General features: G+C 38.5%; 1 protein-coding gene across 5 annotated transcripts in view; it reads right to left on the reverse strand.

Annotated features, from left to right (window-relative positions):
• Positions 1 to 386: 386 nt before the first annotated feature.
• The window catches only part of RUFY3 (RUN and FYVE domain containing 3), a gene marked incomplete at both ends in the record, with an annotated part of 82,994 nt that continues 68,103 nt past the window's right edge, over positions 387 to 15,277 (reverse strand). For 3 of the 5 annotated variants that reach the window (XM_079713321.1, XM_079713323.1, XM_079713322.1), the window contains 3 exons: positions 10,878 to 10,950; positions 12,507 to 12,604; positions 13,114 to 13,281. In XM_079713321.1, coding sequence (XP_079569447.1) covers positions 10,878 to 10,950; positions 12,507 to 12,604; positions 13,114 to 13,281 — 339 coding nt within the window. Of the gene's footprint in view, positions 724 to 2,571; positions 2,641 to 3,405; positions 3,434 to 5,966; positions 6,032 to 7,120; positions 7,221 to 8,315; positions 8,436 to 10,877; positions 10,951 to 12,506; positions 12,605 to 13,113; positions 13,282 to 15,277 lie in introns of those variants that run through there. The other 2 variants (XM_079713319.1, XM_079713320.1) reach the window with 1 other exon arrangement.

Here is a 15,277-nt window from a genome sequence, read left to right on the forward strand (position 1 = left end):
ACTATAATATAATAGTTTTAAGTACATTCAAAATTTATATTACTCTTTAATTTCTTTTCCCTGAGTTTGGGTTCACAGTTTGGTAGAGATACTTTAAAGAAGAGGTAGTTAGTGGGGGTAAAGAAGAAATAATGTTTATGTCTAGCAGCATCTGGGAAAATATGTAACATCTGTCATTTCAATCTCAGTTAACAATTATCTTTTCCTCTTGAATCTGAAAATGTAACAGAGGGATGATCGTTTTCTTTTTATTCTTATCCGCCAAGGACCCTCTCTCCTATAACATCCACCCCAGTAGTATTATCACTATTCATAAAAATGAACAGCCCTTCCAAATGCTCCAAAGTGGGGTTGTTTAGATTTAGCAGAGAGAGGCTCAACTGAGTAACTTTTATTCATACAGTCATTAGAGAAAATGAGCAAAATTCCAGCACTGCCAACCACTGCCTTTTCTCCCTGGACCTGGTTTATTTAAATCATTCCTGTCAATTCTTGAGTTGATTCTAAAGCCTGGGCTCTAGGGGATCCTGACATCTAACACAGGTAGAGACATTTTGGTCCAGATCTCAGCCTCCAGTCTTACAGTGGGCTGCTGGAATATTGTTTCATCAGGTGCTCATGACAGGGATTGCAAACTCGCTCAGGCTTGATACTTGAAGGAAGAGGCAGTTCGTTTGTTGAGCAGGCATTACAGAAGGTTCCTCTGCAGTTCTTACACACATTCTACAAGGAGAGGGGGAGGTCAGGTGGGTAACAGAAGAGCAGGGCATAAGGATGCATGGGATATAAGAGGCCAAATATGATAGATGCTCAATGTCTAATAAAATACTGGCTGAATGTGTGCTGTGTGCCACACAGTATCTAACTAAACAATCTGTCTACAAAGAAGCATACAGTCTAGTTCTTAGATCTAAATGAAGAGAAGCATTTCCACAGAATGCAAATAACAGATACTACAATAATTATTTATCTTTAGAATATATACTTTCATTTATATTCACCTTTAGGTGGGCTAATTCTAAAATTAGTTTGCAATTACCCAAGCATACTTCAAATAAGGCAGGCAGTGACCTAGCCATGGGTAGGGTTGGGTAACTGACGTAAGATTAAAAACTTCGCTGAGCATGAACTGAAAGTATAATTTCTAATACACTGATGTGCTCAATGCTTTCCTGTGATGCTCTACAAGCACATCCTTTGGGGTTATCAGTGCAGCAGGAGCACAGCTTCCTGCATCCTTTTTATTGGGAAGTTAGTCTCTTTATTCAGCATTTTGAGTCTTTAGTGGCTAAACTGTGGGATAGCATGTGGGTCATTATGGCAGTGCCACTGGTAAAGCTGTGATAGGTTGGTGCACACATAGCTCCAAGGGTCCCTATTTAAAGGCTGTGAAGAATGATTTCCCCCATAAATAATGCTACTTTTCCCCAAACAATTCATCTTCCTGAGGGTGCAGCAGAGGTAGGGGGTTCATTTTTATTTGAAAGCCTGGGAGGAATCTTCCTCTGACATATTGCAGTTAGTTTGCATGGCTTAGAAAAGAAAAGCCAGAATTAGATTAGCAGCTTCTTCTGTTTGGGAACACATTTCTCTAATTACAACTTCCAATTCCATAAAGGCAGTTTGTCTTTATCTGCTTCTGCTAATTTAAGACTAGGTCATACTACAATTTTGCTTGTTAAAATTTAGCAGGATCACAAATGGTGGCACGCAGGTTGTAACCCAGAATTTGGGCACGTTTCCTTCTCTTCTAAGCACTTGTTTCTGACATTCACTTGTCCATAACATTTCTTGAGCATCTACTATGAACTGGGTACCATATTAGGTGCTGGGGGATCCTACTGTGAACAAGGCACAGCTATGGCTGTCAAAGACACTTTTCCTGCATGCTTCCTTCACCCTGCTGACTCCAGGATAACAAGCTGGGTAGGGGTTTAGGCAGAGACCCTTGAGGATCCAAGGGGAGAACAAGTGATTTGGTGGAGAAAGAGCTCATTTCCCTCAGAGGCTGTTTCCCCAAATAATTCAAAGAACCAAAGAACACCCCCACCCCCCCACCCCACCCCAATCTGTCTTCTCTGTTCTAAGCAGGATGGAGTACTGGAAGGAGTACAGACTTTGGAGCCAGAGTCAGGTTGCATCTGGGCTTTCAGTAACTGGGATAATGCACTTGACACCTCTGAGCCCAAGGTTCTTTTTATAAAATGATGGCACAAGGGACACAAGCTTAACAAGAACAAGGACTTGGGACTCGGTCTACATTTTGTTCATTACTCTTTCTCCGGCACATGGAATAGTACATTCCGCATAGTAGGCACTCAATAAATATTTACTTATAAGTTTATGTTTGTTTTAAATTACTTATATAGTTAATTTGTATTTAATATTTTAATGGGGACTTACTAACATGACAATAGGACTGAAAAAAAATAGGTACACACTAAATGCTTGCTCCTTTTGCTTTTCTCCCCACTCTCTGCACTCTATACAGCGAAGTCCCTATTGTGAGAAGCGGCTGGTGGTGCAGTGGGTGTCCCTGTGAAGAACCTGTTCATTTCTCGCTACTGTTACCTTTGTTGGGCTGCAGTCTTCCTGGCACAGCTGACACATCTGTGGCTTTTCGGAGGGCAGCGGCTGATCCTAAACCACACATTGAGCCAGTTAGTTTCCCTTAGCCCCGGAAAGACCAGTATTTTCAGAATATGCATTTTTTAGTTACAAAATTAATATAATCACACTACAGGCTATCTGGAAACTAGAAAAACAAATTACATATAGTCTCACCACCTTAAATACAACTCTGATAATCCTATCATTATCCTTGGTGCCCTTTTTAATTTTTATAATAAAGTAACGTGATTTTATCTATATAAAGAAAATTCATGTATATAAATGTAAAAAGCTAAAAAAAGAAAGCCCCATCCCTTTTGTCTTATTCTATCACCAAGAATGGAGGAAGTAGGCATCATTATATCCTAATAGATAGATGACAGCAGTGACTCAGACATAGTAGCATTTATCAGTTTTCTCATGGAGTTGTCATCTACCACTATATTTGTAAATGTTTGGTTATTTCTAAGTGATCAAGAAGTATTTTTTCTCTTCATTCTATATAAGGGAAGACTAAGGGAAAGGGAGGTACAGTGAGCTCTCAGGTCCCGTGGTATGTCAAAGAGAATCTCAGGTAGGAAGTTAAGAGCTGCTGTTTACTTAGTAAATCGCTCCAAACTGTGCTACTTCTTGTGAGCATTTCAGCCAAATGCATGTTTGTTTAGGATATTATTAAAAGGATGGGAAGCAGAGGCCTATATGCATTCATCTACCTCCCTTGCTGCCTTGTTTACAGCTAGGCACGGTCCAGCCAACTATTTATACAAGATGTTTTAGGACAGGAGACTCAGTTACCTGTTCATTCACAGGGTGAGACTGCAGCCTACAATGGGAAAGTAAAAACAGTAACTAATAGCAACATATTTCCTTTTTATCATTTCAAAAGCACAGAAAAAGCAATACCATGGTTCTTTTATGTTGCTGAGACCAAAGTAATTATTAGTGTTGACCTCCAAGGAGAGGAAATTTTGGTTGTTAAATCTATTACTAGAATATGATCCTACATTATGCTAGTAGATTCCTGTTTAAAAATAGATTGGAGTTACATTTTGTTTCCTTTTTACTACCAAGAAAATAGTGGCTATGTTTCCCAACCTGCAAAACGTCAATGGCCAAGGCCATACATTTTAATAGCTTTTTTCCTATCCAATATTATGGAAACCTACCCATTATCATATGTCATGTATTAGTCCCTTCTCCCACGTACCCATTCAGATTGAAATATTGCTTCATGATACCAGCTGAGCTAACCCCGATCTTCCCAACTTGGAACAGAACTTATACAAGAGGAGGAGCAAAGCCTCTTCCTCAGCAAAGCCTCAGCTCTGGGAAAAATGGACCACAGATCTACAATGGTTCCAATTCTCTTTGGTTGAGTGGCAGTGTGACCATCAGTGTTACCAGGTTTTCGGCTGTTCCTTGGACCACAATCCCAGGAAACCTCGGTATGTTTTAGGATTGCAGTTCTGGCCAGGATAGGCCCTGGAAGCAGCTATTATATAGTGCAGAGACAAAGGGCTTAAAAACAGAAGACATGACCAGGAGAGGCAACTTGGGCCTCTCCGTGGGCCTCAATTTTCTCACCTGTGAAGTAGGAATGGATGATTAAACTTTTGTAAGGAGAATTAAATTTGTAAGGAGATAATGAATGTGACACACTTTTTAAGCTGCAGAGCACAATACAAATATAAGGTAGTACACTTGTCCCTCCCTATCATCAGATTCCGCATCTGTGGTTGGTTAAATCCCCAGATGAGCAACCCACAGATACAGAGAGCCCATTATATTCATTGTACTAGGCCATTTTATGTAAGGGACTTGAGCATCCATGGATTTTGGTATCTGAAGGGGCTCCTGGCACCCTGAGTACCGAGGAATGACTGTATTATCTTATATTCCCAGGGCCTAAAATCAGAACCTGGCATGTAAGACCCTCTTGAATGTAAATGACTTGATTTTAGTCTGGAACGAGGCTGACTCTGAAAGGCCCTTTTGAGCCCTGGTTAATTTTGTGGTCTAATTCCTTCCCATGGCCCATGCTGATCTATAATGTTAGATGGACTGTAGTTTAATAAGGCTGGTCCTGGATCAGACCATGTTCTCTTTGGGAGTAAACTTAAAGGTACTGGAATCATTCTGGCCTTGGAGGTAAGGAAGAGCTGTTTAGGCTAAGTACCTGCAAAATCAGCCTACTGTTGGACTGTGTGATGTATCTTCCCCAGCAGCTAGTTTTGCTCCAGATGACACCCTATCTCCTTCTTAAGGCATTAAAGGCTGGACAGGTACAGCTGCCAAAAATGTATACTGTATAGGTCTCTCAAAATCCCTCTATGGTATCTTTCCTTGATAATAATCTATTTTTGTTGTCATTAATAATAGACTTTAATTTTTAGAGCAGTGTTAGGTTCACAGCAAAGCTGAGCAGAAAGGACACAGATTTCTCATATATTCTGTTGGACCTGACACCCTCCCGCCATTATCAACGTTCCACACCCGAGTGGTACCTGATGTTACAGTCATTGAACCTAAACTGACACATCATAAGTCATAGTTTACCTTAGGGTTCGTTCACTCTTGGTGTTGTACATTCTGTGGGTTTGGACAAATGTATAATGACATGTATCTATCATTATAGTGTCATACAGAGTATTCTCACTGCCCTACAAAATCCGATTCATCCATCCACATCCTCTAAGCCCTGGCAATCAGTCTCCATGGTTTTGCCTTTTCCAGAATGTCACATAGTTGGACCTTCTTCATTTTTTAATACAGTGGCAGTATATAATGTTTTGTTGTTAAAATAATTGTTAAAAGTCAACTTCCTTGGAATGATCCCATGTTCTTCATTGCGGGGAAATGAGATGAAGAGTTAAGAAAAAGGAATAAAGCAAAACTGTTTTACTCCTTGAGAGAAAAAAAGTAAGGGAAATTACAGTATTTATTTGAAACATAGCTGCCTTTCACTTAGCACTTAGGTGGAAACAAGTCATGCCCAAGGACATTTAAGAACCTAGGAAATGCTATGGTTTGTGCTTCATTTACTTGTCCTACTGATCCAGTAAAGATTATATTAGACATAATCTTTTAAGTGATAGTTTGGGGATTAACCAGGGAAGAATCAGAGGACAGCTTGATCACCTTTCTTTCTTTCTTCTGGAATGGACTAAATGGGTTTGGTTTAATATGTGTTATCTGGCTTGTTATTTATTCACTCCCCCTTCAAAATGTCTTTCTGAAATATTAATATTACAAGTCAGTGTCTGGTCTGTGTCATTGCCAGTGTATATCAGAAGCTCCCTTTTTCCCACCACCCCAAAATAGCTTTATATCTTAATTAATACTTTATTAATAAACACCTGTGGCTTTCTTCCAGGGGCTTTTTTAGTTTAACATTTTCCTCTTGAATTTTGTGCTTCCCATCCTGCCAAAAGAAAACAGCCCAATTTATTAATTATTCAGACTGCTAAACAATGATGCTGCTGCAGACATTTTCTTCTATATTGTCTTAGCTTGGGTATAAGGCTGAGCAGCTTTTTTTTTTTTTTGCGGTATGCGGGCCTCTCACTGTTGTGGCCTCTCCCGTTGCGGAGCACAGGCTCTGGACGCGCAGGCTCAGCGGCCATGGCTCACGGGCCTAGCCACTGCGCGGCATGTGGGATCTTCCCGGACCAGGGCACGAACCCGCGTCCCCTGCATCGGCAGGCGGACTCTCAACCACTGCGCCACCAGGGAAGCTCTTTTTTTTTTTTAATTAGGTAAGGAGTTTAACTTTCGAGATATTTTCCATCATTCTTTGTTCCAAATAGTTTCTTAACAAATGATTCTGATAGGGTTTGCAACAAATGATTTTCAGAGTAGATATTTTCTTTAATGCTTGAGACTCAAATGAAATTCAGAATGTATCCTATTTACTTACAAAGTGGCTTCAAGGTATCAGTTACTTCTTAGGAAAAAAAAAAGAAACAAAAACATACACACACACAAACCCCCAGCTGAGCTCTGGACAGCTAGTGAAACCGAGCATGGCCATATCCAGCAGACTGTGTAATCCTCTAGACGTTCAGTCAAGTAGTTGCCTCAGTATCATGACAACTTCTACAGCCTATACAACTCGAGGAGTTTTCTACTCTGAAGGACCAATGGAAAATTCCAAACTGCATTTCTACCAATGCTGATAAGCCCTGCCTGGACAGTTTTGGGGGGACTTGATGACTATACTGTATTATTAAAAATATTAGATACTAAAATAATCTTACTTAACAAACTGAAAGGAATAAGATGGTCACTGGGAATTATGGTCATTAATCCCCTTTTCCAAATGAATTCAAGTTAGAGTGTCCCGGGGCAGACTCAGAATCAAGCCTCCCATGTGTTTACTCCAGCTCTCGCCTGCCACCTACGTACTCAAGGCCATAGCAATTAAGCATGTGTTCCATAAGAGAAAACTGTCCGGCCCATCAAGGTAGACTCTAAAAATTAAGTAAGTAAACATGGGAATAACAAATATTACCGTTTCGGGTTCTGGCTTCTGGGAACCCTTTCCTGGGATGCTCCTGTTGTTTTGTAACCTTCTTTCTCTTTCCTGTTTTAGTTCTAACTCAAGCTGGTTCCTGGGATAGGTGGGAGAGAAAAACGATAAAAATTTGGATTTCTGTACTCCTATCTTCTAAAGAATGCCAAACCCTTTTCTTAGAGTTCAGTAATTAAATTTTAATACTTGATTAATAAAAAAGTATACCAGATATATATGGACAACCAGGTTTTAAAGTACTAAAATACAATACAATCAAACCAGTAACACTGAAATACATTTGACATGTTTAATCTTCCTTGGATGATTAAGAATGCACTTTTGGATCTCCCAGTGCCTGAGGGTCACGGCTCCGAATAGCAACATTTAATACTAACTCTTAATGAAAAGTTGTGGTCAACTGAATGACAACTAGTAAGATTTACTATAATTGAAAGACAGTATTTCTAAATTTTCAGCAAGATACAGTATGAAAGCACTAACACTGTAGTCCCATTACATATGAATTAGCTGCTCTCTCTTCACAGTTATGCAGTTAATCCCCAGTTACACCCTCAACCACTAGTATGCTTAGTAACTGGGTGCTTTTATATCCAACAGCAAAGTTCTATTTGTTTGAAGTGCCTTAGTGCCTTAGGTACAGAGTTGAGTCTCATTTGAGAGACAGTAGAAGAATGGTTAAGGGCTTGGAGTCAGAGAAATTCGCTTTTAAATTAGTGTTGCTACCTATTAGCTTAACTGTGTGAATTTGAACAACTTAACCCCACTGAGCCTCAATTTCCTCTGAAGGTGGGGGTAATAAGATCACCTACAAATAGGGTCGATGGGAAGATGTTAGGAGAGAATGCATATGAAGTGCTTAGTAAAGTATTTGGCACACAGTAAGAATTCAGGAAATCCTGTTGTTATTAGTGTTGTGTTGGCTATTAATTCTCTTACTCCATCCTATTTACCTGGGATCTTGGGTTCTAATTTCCTAATTCTTTGATGGCAAAAGATGTTGATGAGATTTTGGGAATGCTTATGTATGTGAAGCTTTCTGAATTCTAATTCTGGAGAAAGGACATGGCAGGACAAAACAGACATAGCTTGATCAGGAGACCGCCCCTCTCTTGCTGTCTGGCCTTAGTACTTCCCATGACCACCCTGGCCACTAAAGCCACCCTTTCTTCACCGCTGCCTGGTGAGTTCCTCCACTTCCAGCTGCAGACTGTTGATCTTGTCTCCGAAGTCCTGCTTGAAGAGCCGGTTGTCCAATTCAGCAGACTGGCGGCCTCGCTCAGCCTGGCGCAATCTGGATGTGAGCCATATGAACTTGTGATAAAAAACACAAGCCATGGTGGGGAGGAAGACCAAGTTCAAAACACAAAATAAAACAACCCAAGGGTATGAAGAGACAGAGAGAGGAAAATAAACTTTGTAGGACATGGGAAGAAATTATGGGGGGAGAAAAGATGGAGAAGAAACAAATTCTTTAAAAAAAGCAAGATGAAGGTGAACCAGGCAGAGGAAGAGTTGATTTTCCATTTTTTTTTATTCTAGTACTACAGTTTACAGCCATTAGATGATAAACAATAAAACATCACTTTTTAGAAAATCCATATCCAAAGCCAACCTCAAGTACATAGTAATTAAAGTTAAATCCACTTTTTGTTTTTATTTCCTAATAGGTTTGGTACTTTATATTTCTGTTTTACACTCATAACTGGAACTTGCAAATGGGCAACTAGCTTCTTATATGTGGAATTAGAACATTTTCCTGGTCCCTTCCCTAAACCACAAATTATATTAAATCACTGGACACTATACATCAACCTTTACCCAGGCTTCGGGTTTTTAACATAATGAAAAGCCTTTGTTAGAATTTGGCTATCTCTTTCCTTTTCCATTTCTACCAACTGGTGTGTGAGTGGACAAACAATTCAGCACTGGGCCTGCATAAGATTCCTGACCATATTCTCTGGAAGATTATGAATGTTTTCTCCCAAATATCCTATAACTTTGCACCTATAAAGAAGCATGTTCTAAGGTGAAATATCCGGGGCTCTCTGTAATAGAATTTGGAGCATGCTACTATGCTACTATGTATAGTCTTTAAAATGTTTTATTTTGGTGTTTGAGCACTCCTTCCAAATGCTCATAGAAAAGGCAACTCATCACCACAAAAGGTTGATGAAGGTAAGAAGAGGTGCAAAATTATAAGAAATAAACTAAGTTCAAAGCATAGGCTCTTCCATGAGGTTGGTCATAGGCTCTTTGACTTGACCTTGGTTCAAGTCTGCAAGGACCTATAAAAACACACATGAAATCTATTTTACTCTCTTAATTCTGTTTTTTCCAAGAAGACAGTAAAGAATTTCAAGAGCTGGGAGCAAAGGGGTTATCTTTGTCCCCACTTAAGCAGCTGAAATGCTGCAAATCTACTAGAATGAGAAAAAACAGAAAAACAAAAATTTTGCCAAGACTTTTTGAAGTAATAAAGGCTTATGTAACTAACACCTGTTCCCGCAAATCAAAAGTCATTTTTTAAAAAAAATCAAAGTATTTATAGGATTATTACAATGTAACACCTAGGAAGGGTCAGATCTGTGGTCACTTAGAAAAAGAAGCCCTGCTGATTATTATTTATGAATACCTACTGGGAACCTTTATTTTTAGACTAAATAATAATAATGAATATAAGTTCATCATTTGTCTATTTCCTAATCTGAAATGGTTTTCTAATAGATTGTTATTCTCCTAGAAACTTAAGCAAATTCCCATCTGAACAAAAAGTAACAGAAACTCTTAAGTAAACGTTGCCAGCAAGGAACAAGAGGCAGGAAACCATCACTCATGTCTGTGCCTTGTTGTCTTTACTCCAAAAGGAAAAGCAGGATAGATGTGAAAAACATGTAGCATTTTTTTTTTAATAGGAGAGATGTGTTTTTATTAAAATTGTTCTCTCTGAGCTACCTAAATAGGAAGTGGAATTGCAGGAAAATGGCAGAGGTAGAAGATGACAAATATTAGGAGGGTTTTCCCAAGCTTCCACATTATTATGTTATTATCATAAGTTACCTAATCACTAACTTTATCTCTATGACTTTAAAGAAATGTAAGGATGCTGTTCCCCGCCCTCACCCCACTGCCCCCCACCAAAGTCACTAAGGCAAAATAGTTGCAAGCAATCTTGGTTACTGAGAGTAGAACTGTAGTGGAATACTAAGTACTTATCCTTGGCTTGGGGATTAAATCTAGATAACAAAAGTGAAAAGGGGTCATGGCCTAAGAGACACAGAACTACTCTAGAAGAGTCCAAGACCATGTGGCAGTCACCTCTAGTTCATTACATCGCAACGGCAGAACAGGCTCAATGACACAGACATCGCACCTAGAAACTGGTATTGTTGGGGACTGGACTGTAAAGGCATCAGTCATATTATGTACAGAGCTTCAATTCCCTAGGATGTTTTTTAATGGTGTGTTTATTTATTGGTCAACTCAGAAGTAATTTCTCAAAGTTTATTTGGTATTTAATTGAGAACTTATACTCAATTTTCTAACTCTGGGGAGAAAATAAAGAAGAAGAAAACACAGCCTACATATATCAAATGTTTTTTTTTAAAGTCCAGCAAATTCAATGTATGGTGACATTTTATGTAGAATCAGAGCATAAATGCAATAACTTTCAAATTTCTTCCTTTTACAATTAAGCTGTGGTATCCAACTTGCGAGGTGACCAGCTGTAAAATTCCTAATGATGTTTTGGGATCAGTTTATTTGCTGCACTATTTAAGGTCTTTGCCTGTTTCACCAAATCCTTCTCACTATATTAATACAATAAAAATAAAAATGAGAGTGAAAGGGGAATGAGAAAATGAATAAATAGGAAAGACAAAAATAGCAAGAGAATAAGTCAGCTTAATAATACTTGAAGAGGTAAGTCATTATTTTAGTTATGTCTGCTTTAAATGCCAAGCCAAAAATCCACTGAAAAATAATCTGACACATTTCAAAAGCACAGTTTATGAACACTAAAATTGATTTGTTAAATCATAAACATATAACTGCTATGAGCAAGCATTTAGATAACTTCCGAGATAGACTGATACTTTTTCATTTCAAATCAGCCAAACCAGAGTTTTCAAGCTTATTTATTAATATGCAATTAACTTTTGATTCAACAATAATATGCAGTGCTGTTCAGGACCCACTCTGGTCAAGAACCATCTAAATAAAAGAAGCCATCCATTCACCCTTTCATCCATGCATTTACTAAATGAATGCCTTGGACATACAAGGCACTGTGACAGATCCAACAAGGGAACTAAAAGGATTAGTTAACTAACGTCAAGGAACTCACACTCTCATCAGAAGATACGTATATAAAGGTTTATAAGGTAAGACAAAGTCAGAAGTGCCATAAGCAGTATGGATAGGTATGGATATAAGGCTATGGGAATTCCAACTAGTACAAATTCGCAGTTTACTTTTAGCTGGGAAGAAGTGTTAGAGGAAGCTTTGGGTAGGTGGCATTGAAGCCTGAACATAAAAAATGTATCTGAAGAACAAGGAAGTGGGAAGACAAAGGGCATTTCTAATTGGTGAAACTATTAGGCAAGACATGGATGGGGGAAATGGGAAGCATGTCTAGTAAGTAGTTTAGTTTTGCTCAGGGGCAAGAAGGGTGATCAGTGGGTGTTAACAGGTAGCAACACAGGCTGGCAACGCTTAATGACCATGGGTGCTGTGGCTCATTCAATCTTCAAGCCTTAGCCATTTCTCTGGGCAGCTGAGTCATCAGGAAGAACATGGTGGCTTCAGACAGCAAGAGAAAAGAGTAGCGTAGGGAGAAGATGTACTTTGGGCAGATTGAATTGTAGGTACTGGTGGGAAATAGCTGGTCAGGGGATGAAAATGCAAGACTGGTTTCCAGATTGAGGACATAGCGGGAGACCAACAGATCTAAGAGTTGTGGGTGGGATGTGACAGTAGAAGCTATAGTACTATTCAGGAGAAAGCAGAGAGAAAAAGGAGATGAGAGAGGAGGGAAAGGGTTTACAGTTATTAGAAGGGCCCTCAGTACCCCTCCATCACCTAGCACCAAAGTCTTCAAAGACTTGAGTGATGAACAGTAACAGAATCACAAACAGATTTAAAAGTCCTTTCAGCCTTGTAAGTATACCTCCTCTACCACATGACACTAAAATGGTTTTTAGTGACATCTTTAAAAAACACAAAATTTAACTGGCTTTCTTTCTACTTGCATGCCTGGTGTTAAGCTGGGAGATTCCCACATACTCCCTGCCAAATGCATAGCGCATTCTCTTCACGTCCAGGACTGAACACCCTAAGTGTTTCACTAAAGAAACAGCACTTTTACCTTTGTTCAAGTTGTTTAATGGTAGCAGCCATCTGATTAGTCTTCTCTTCCAAGCGACTGTTTAGTTCACTTTTCTGTTTTACTCCTAAGTCTGAACTCTGTTATGGAAAAGAATTATGAGTGATGTTTATGTTTGCATATAACATAAAATCCTGAAACAAATCACACATACCTTTTGAACCTAATGGTAAGCGGGAACTAGAGAAATAGAAATGCTCATGTATTTGCATATCAGTTAATTACCAAATGTAGAAAAAGCAAGAAGCAACATTTGAGATTAATATTGTTACATGCAGTTTTGTCTCAAAAATCAACATTGGAAAGTACATCAATTTATCTATATAACTCAGTTGGCAAGTTAGGCTGGAGAGTAGAAATTATCTTATAGGATAAAAAAGACCCTCTTGCCCAGTTACAACGTGAAAAGTGGCCATGACTTTCCAGAACAGCAATACAGGATCCTAGGATAGACCAATTCCTAAAGTGGTTTATTGGTAGCTAGCCTCAAAATGAGATGTGACTCTTTCTTCTTATATTTAAAGTGTGATTCTAGAGAAGAAGAGGGGCAGAGGGAAGCCCTGGGATTTTAGAGAGCCAGTGAGCCTACCTGCAACTTAAAGGCAAGTTCATGCTTAAGAGCCCTGAGATCATCCAGCTGCTGCCGCAGAGACACCAGGGCATCCTGCTTCTCACAGACATCCTTCTCCAGCATCTTCATAGCCAGCTCCATCTCCTGTCTCATGCTGATCTGGATCTCCAGTTCTTTTTCAACATCCTGCCCCCAAAGGAAAACAAATTACTTATTCTCTCTTTCCAAAACTAAGTGCAAACCACAAAATTCCACAGGACAAGGTAGACCAAAACTCTCAGGTCTGAAGTCTGGCAAAACAGCTATAAGCTATCATTCAATACAGAGACATTAACAAAAAGAATAATAATAATTAGGATAATTATAGTACGATTTACTCAATAATTTACGAATCTGAAAAACTCCATAGGCCAAGCATAGTGCTATCTAATATATCTAAAATACACACATACTTGAGTCACTTCATTAGATATTAAAACAGACAACCAATGTCATATCTTATTATAGAAATATATATTAAGTGTTACAGCAGCCAGCACAAAATGAAGCAGTTGGAATTCTCTTCATTTGGAGGCTGTTGATATTTTCAAGAGCCCAAGGAACCCAAAAGATACTTTGGGTCCCCAAGGTAACATCTCAGTTACAGGGAATGGTCAATATGGCTAACTGAGTTTTTTCATTTTTAAAAAAATTTTTATTTCATATTGGAGTATAGTTGATTAACAGTGTTGTGTTGGTTTCAGGTGTACAGCAAAGTGATTCAGTTATACGTATACACGTTATCCTTTTTCAAATTATTTTCCCATTTAGGTTATTACAGAATATTGAGCAGTGTTCCCTGTGCTATACAGTAGGTCCATGTTGGTTATCTATTTTAAATATAGTGGCTAACTGAATTTTTCTATTCATTTATCATGAGACTTATTTTTGTTTTAACCATTATTATTACTGCAACATTATTTGGATGATCAGAGGTACAAAGACCTGAGGTTCTTCTGCATCCATGCTGTGCCCAGGGCACATTCAGAACCTTGCCTACTCGCTTGGTTTCTTTCTCTTTTAATGAACCTTTATCTTAATGTGGTACGAGAATAAGGAAAATTTTATGTAAAATTTTTTCACTTGCCACTTAACTGAGGCACTCTTCTGTACATGGTTAGCATGACAGAAGACAAATCAGACTGCTTCTTAAAATGCTGACATACATTATTTCTAGGAACTTCCTTATGGAAAGTATTTTGAGATCGAATCCACAAACACATAGAAGGAAAATGATAAATATTTCAAGGATGTTAAATAACATTGTTAAAGTAACATTATAAAATAACCTGAAATTCTGTTCTATACGCTGTTTGTGATAACAGACTACAAATCAGATCACCCCTTATTTTTAGGCTTCTCCCTACTGTTAGAGAGATTATTGGAGGGGGATTATTTGGTTGTCATACTATCTAAATTACAGGAAGAGTTAATGTACCAATAACACGGGTGTACTTAATATACTAATATTTGGATAAAATCTATTATAAGAGTATTAGTCCTTATTATACATTCTTTTATATATGTATATATATATTTTAATTTCTAAAAATATCTTAAGACTAATACTGATGTACATTTTTCTGTTTATGTATAAGAACAAGAATAAATTCAGAAAGAACAACTAAAAAAAAAAGCGCACAATTCTAAATTAATGATTCTTAAGGAGAAGAGGAGCTGCCCAATCCAACGAGACATATCTTTGCCGGGGTGAGGACTGAAGCAGGAGGGGAGATAGCATAGTTTAAAAGGTACGTCCTGCAACTAAGCCCGTGAGCCACAACTACTGAGCCTGCGCTCTAGAGCCCACGAGCCACAACTACTGAAGCCTGCGCACCTAGAGCCTGAGCACCGCCACGAAGAGTAGCCCCTGCTTGCTGCAACTAGAGAAAGCCCGCGCACAGCAATGAAGACCCAACACAGCCAAAAATAAATAAGTAAGCAAGTAAATAAATAAATAAATAAATGAAGAAAGGAAAAAAGTAGGTTCTATATACCTAATGTTTTCACAACACAAACTATAAAAGCAAAAATAAATCAAAAATTAAGATCGGTAAAATTCCATTGGCTGTTGAGAATGCTCAGAAAAAGGACTGAGGAAGCACTGTAGGGAATATGGGTTAAAAGAATGAGAAACTATTTT

Source organism: Hyperoodon ampullatus, assembly GCF_949752795.1.
Source record: "Hyperoodon ampullatus genome assembly, chromosome: 1".
NCBI lineage: Eukaryota > Metazoa > Chordata > Mammalia > Artiodactyla > Ziphiidae > Hyperoodon > Hyperoodon ampullatus.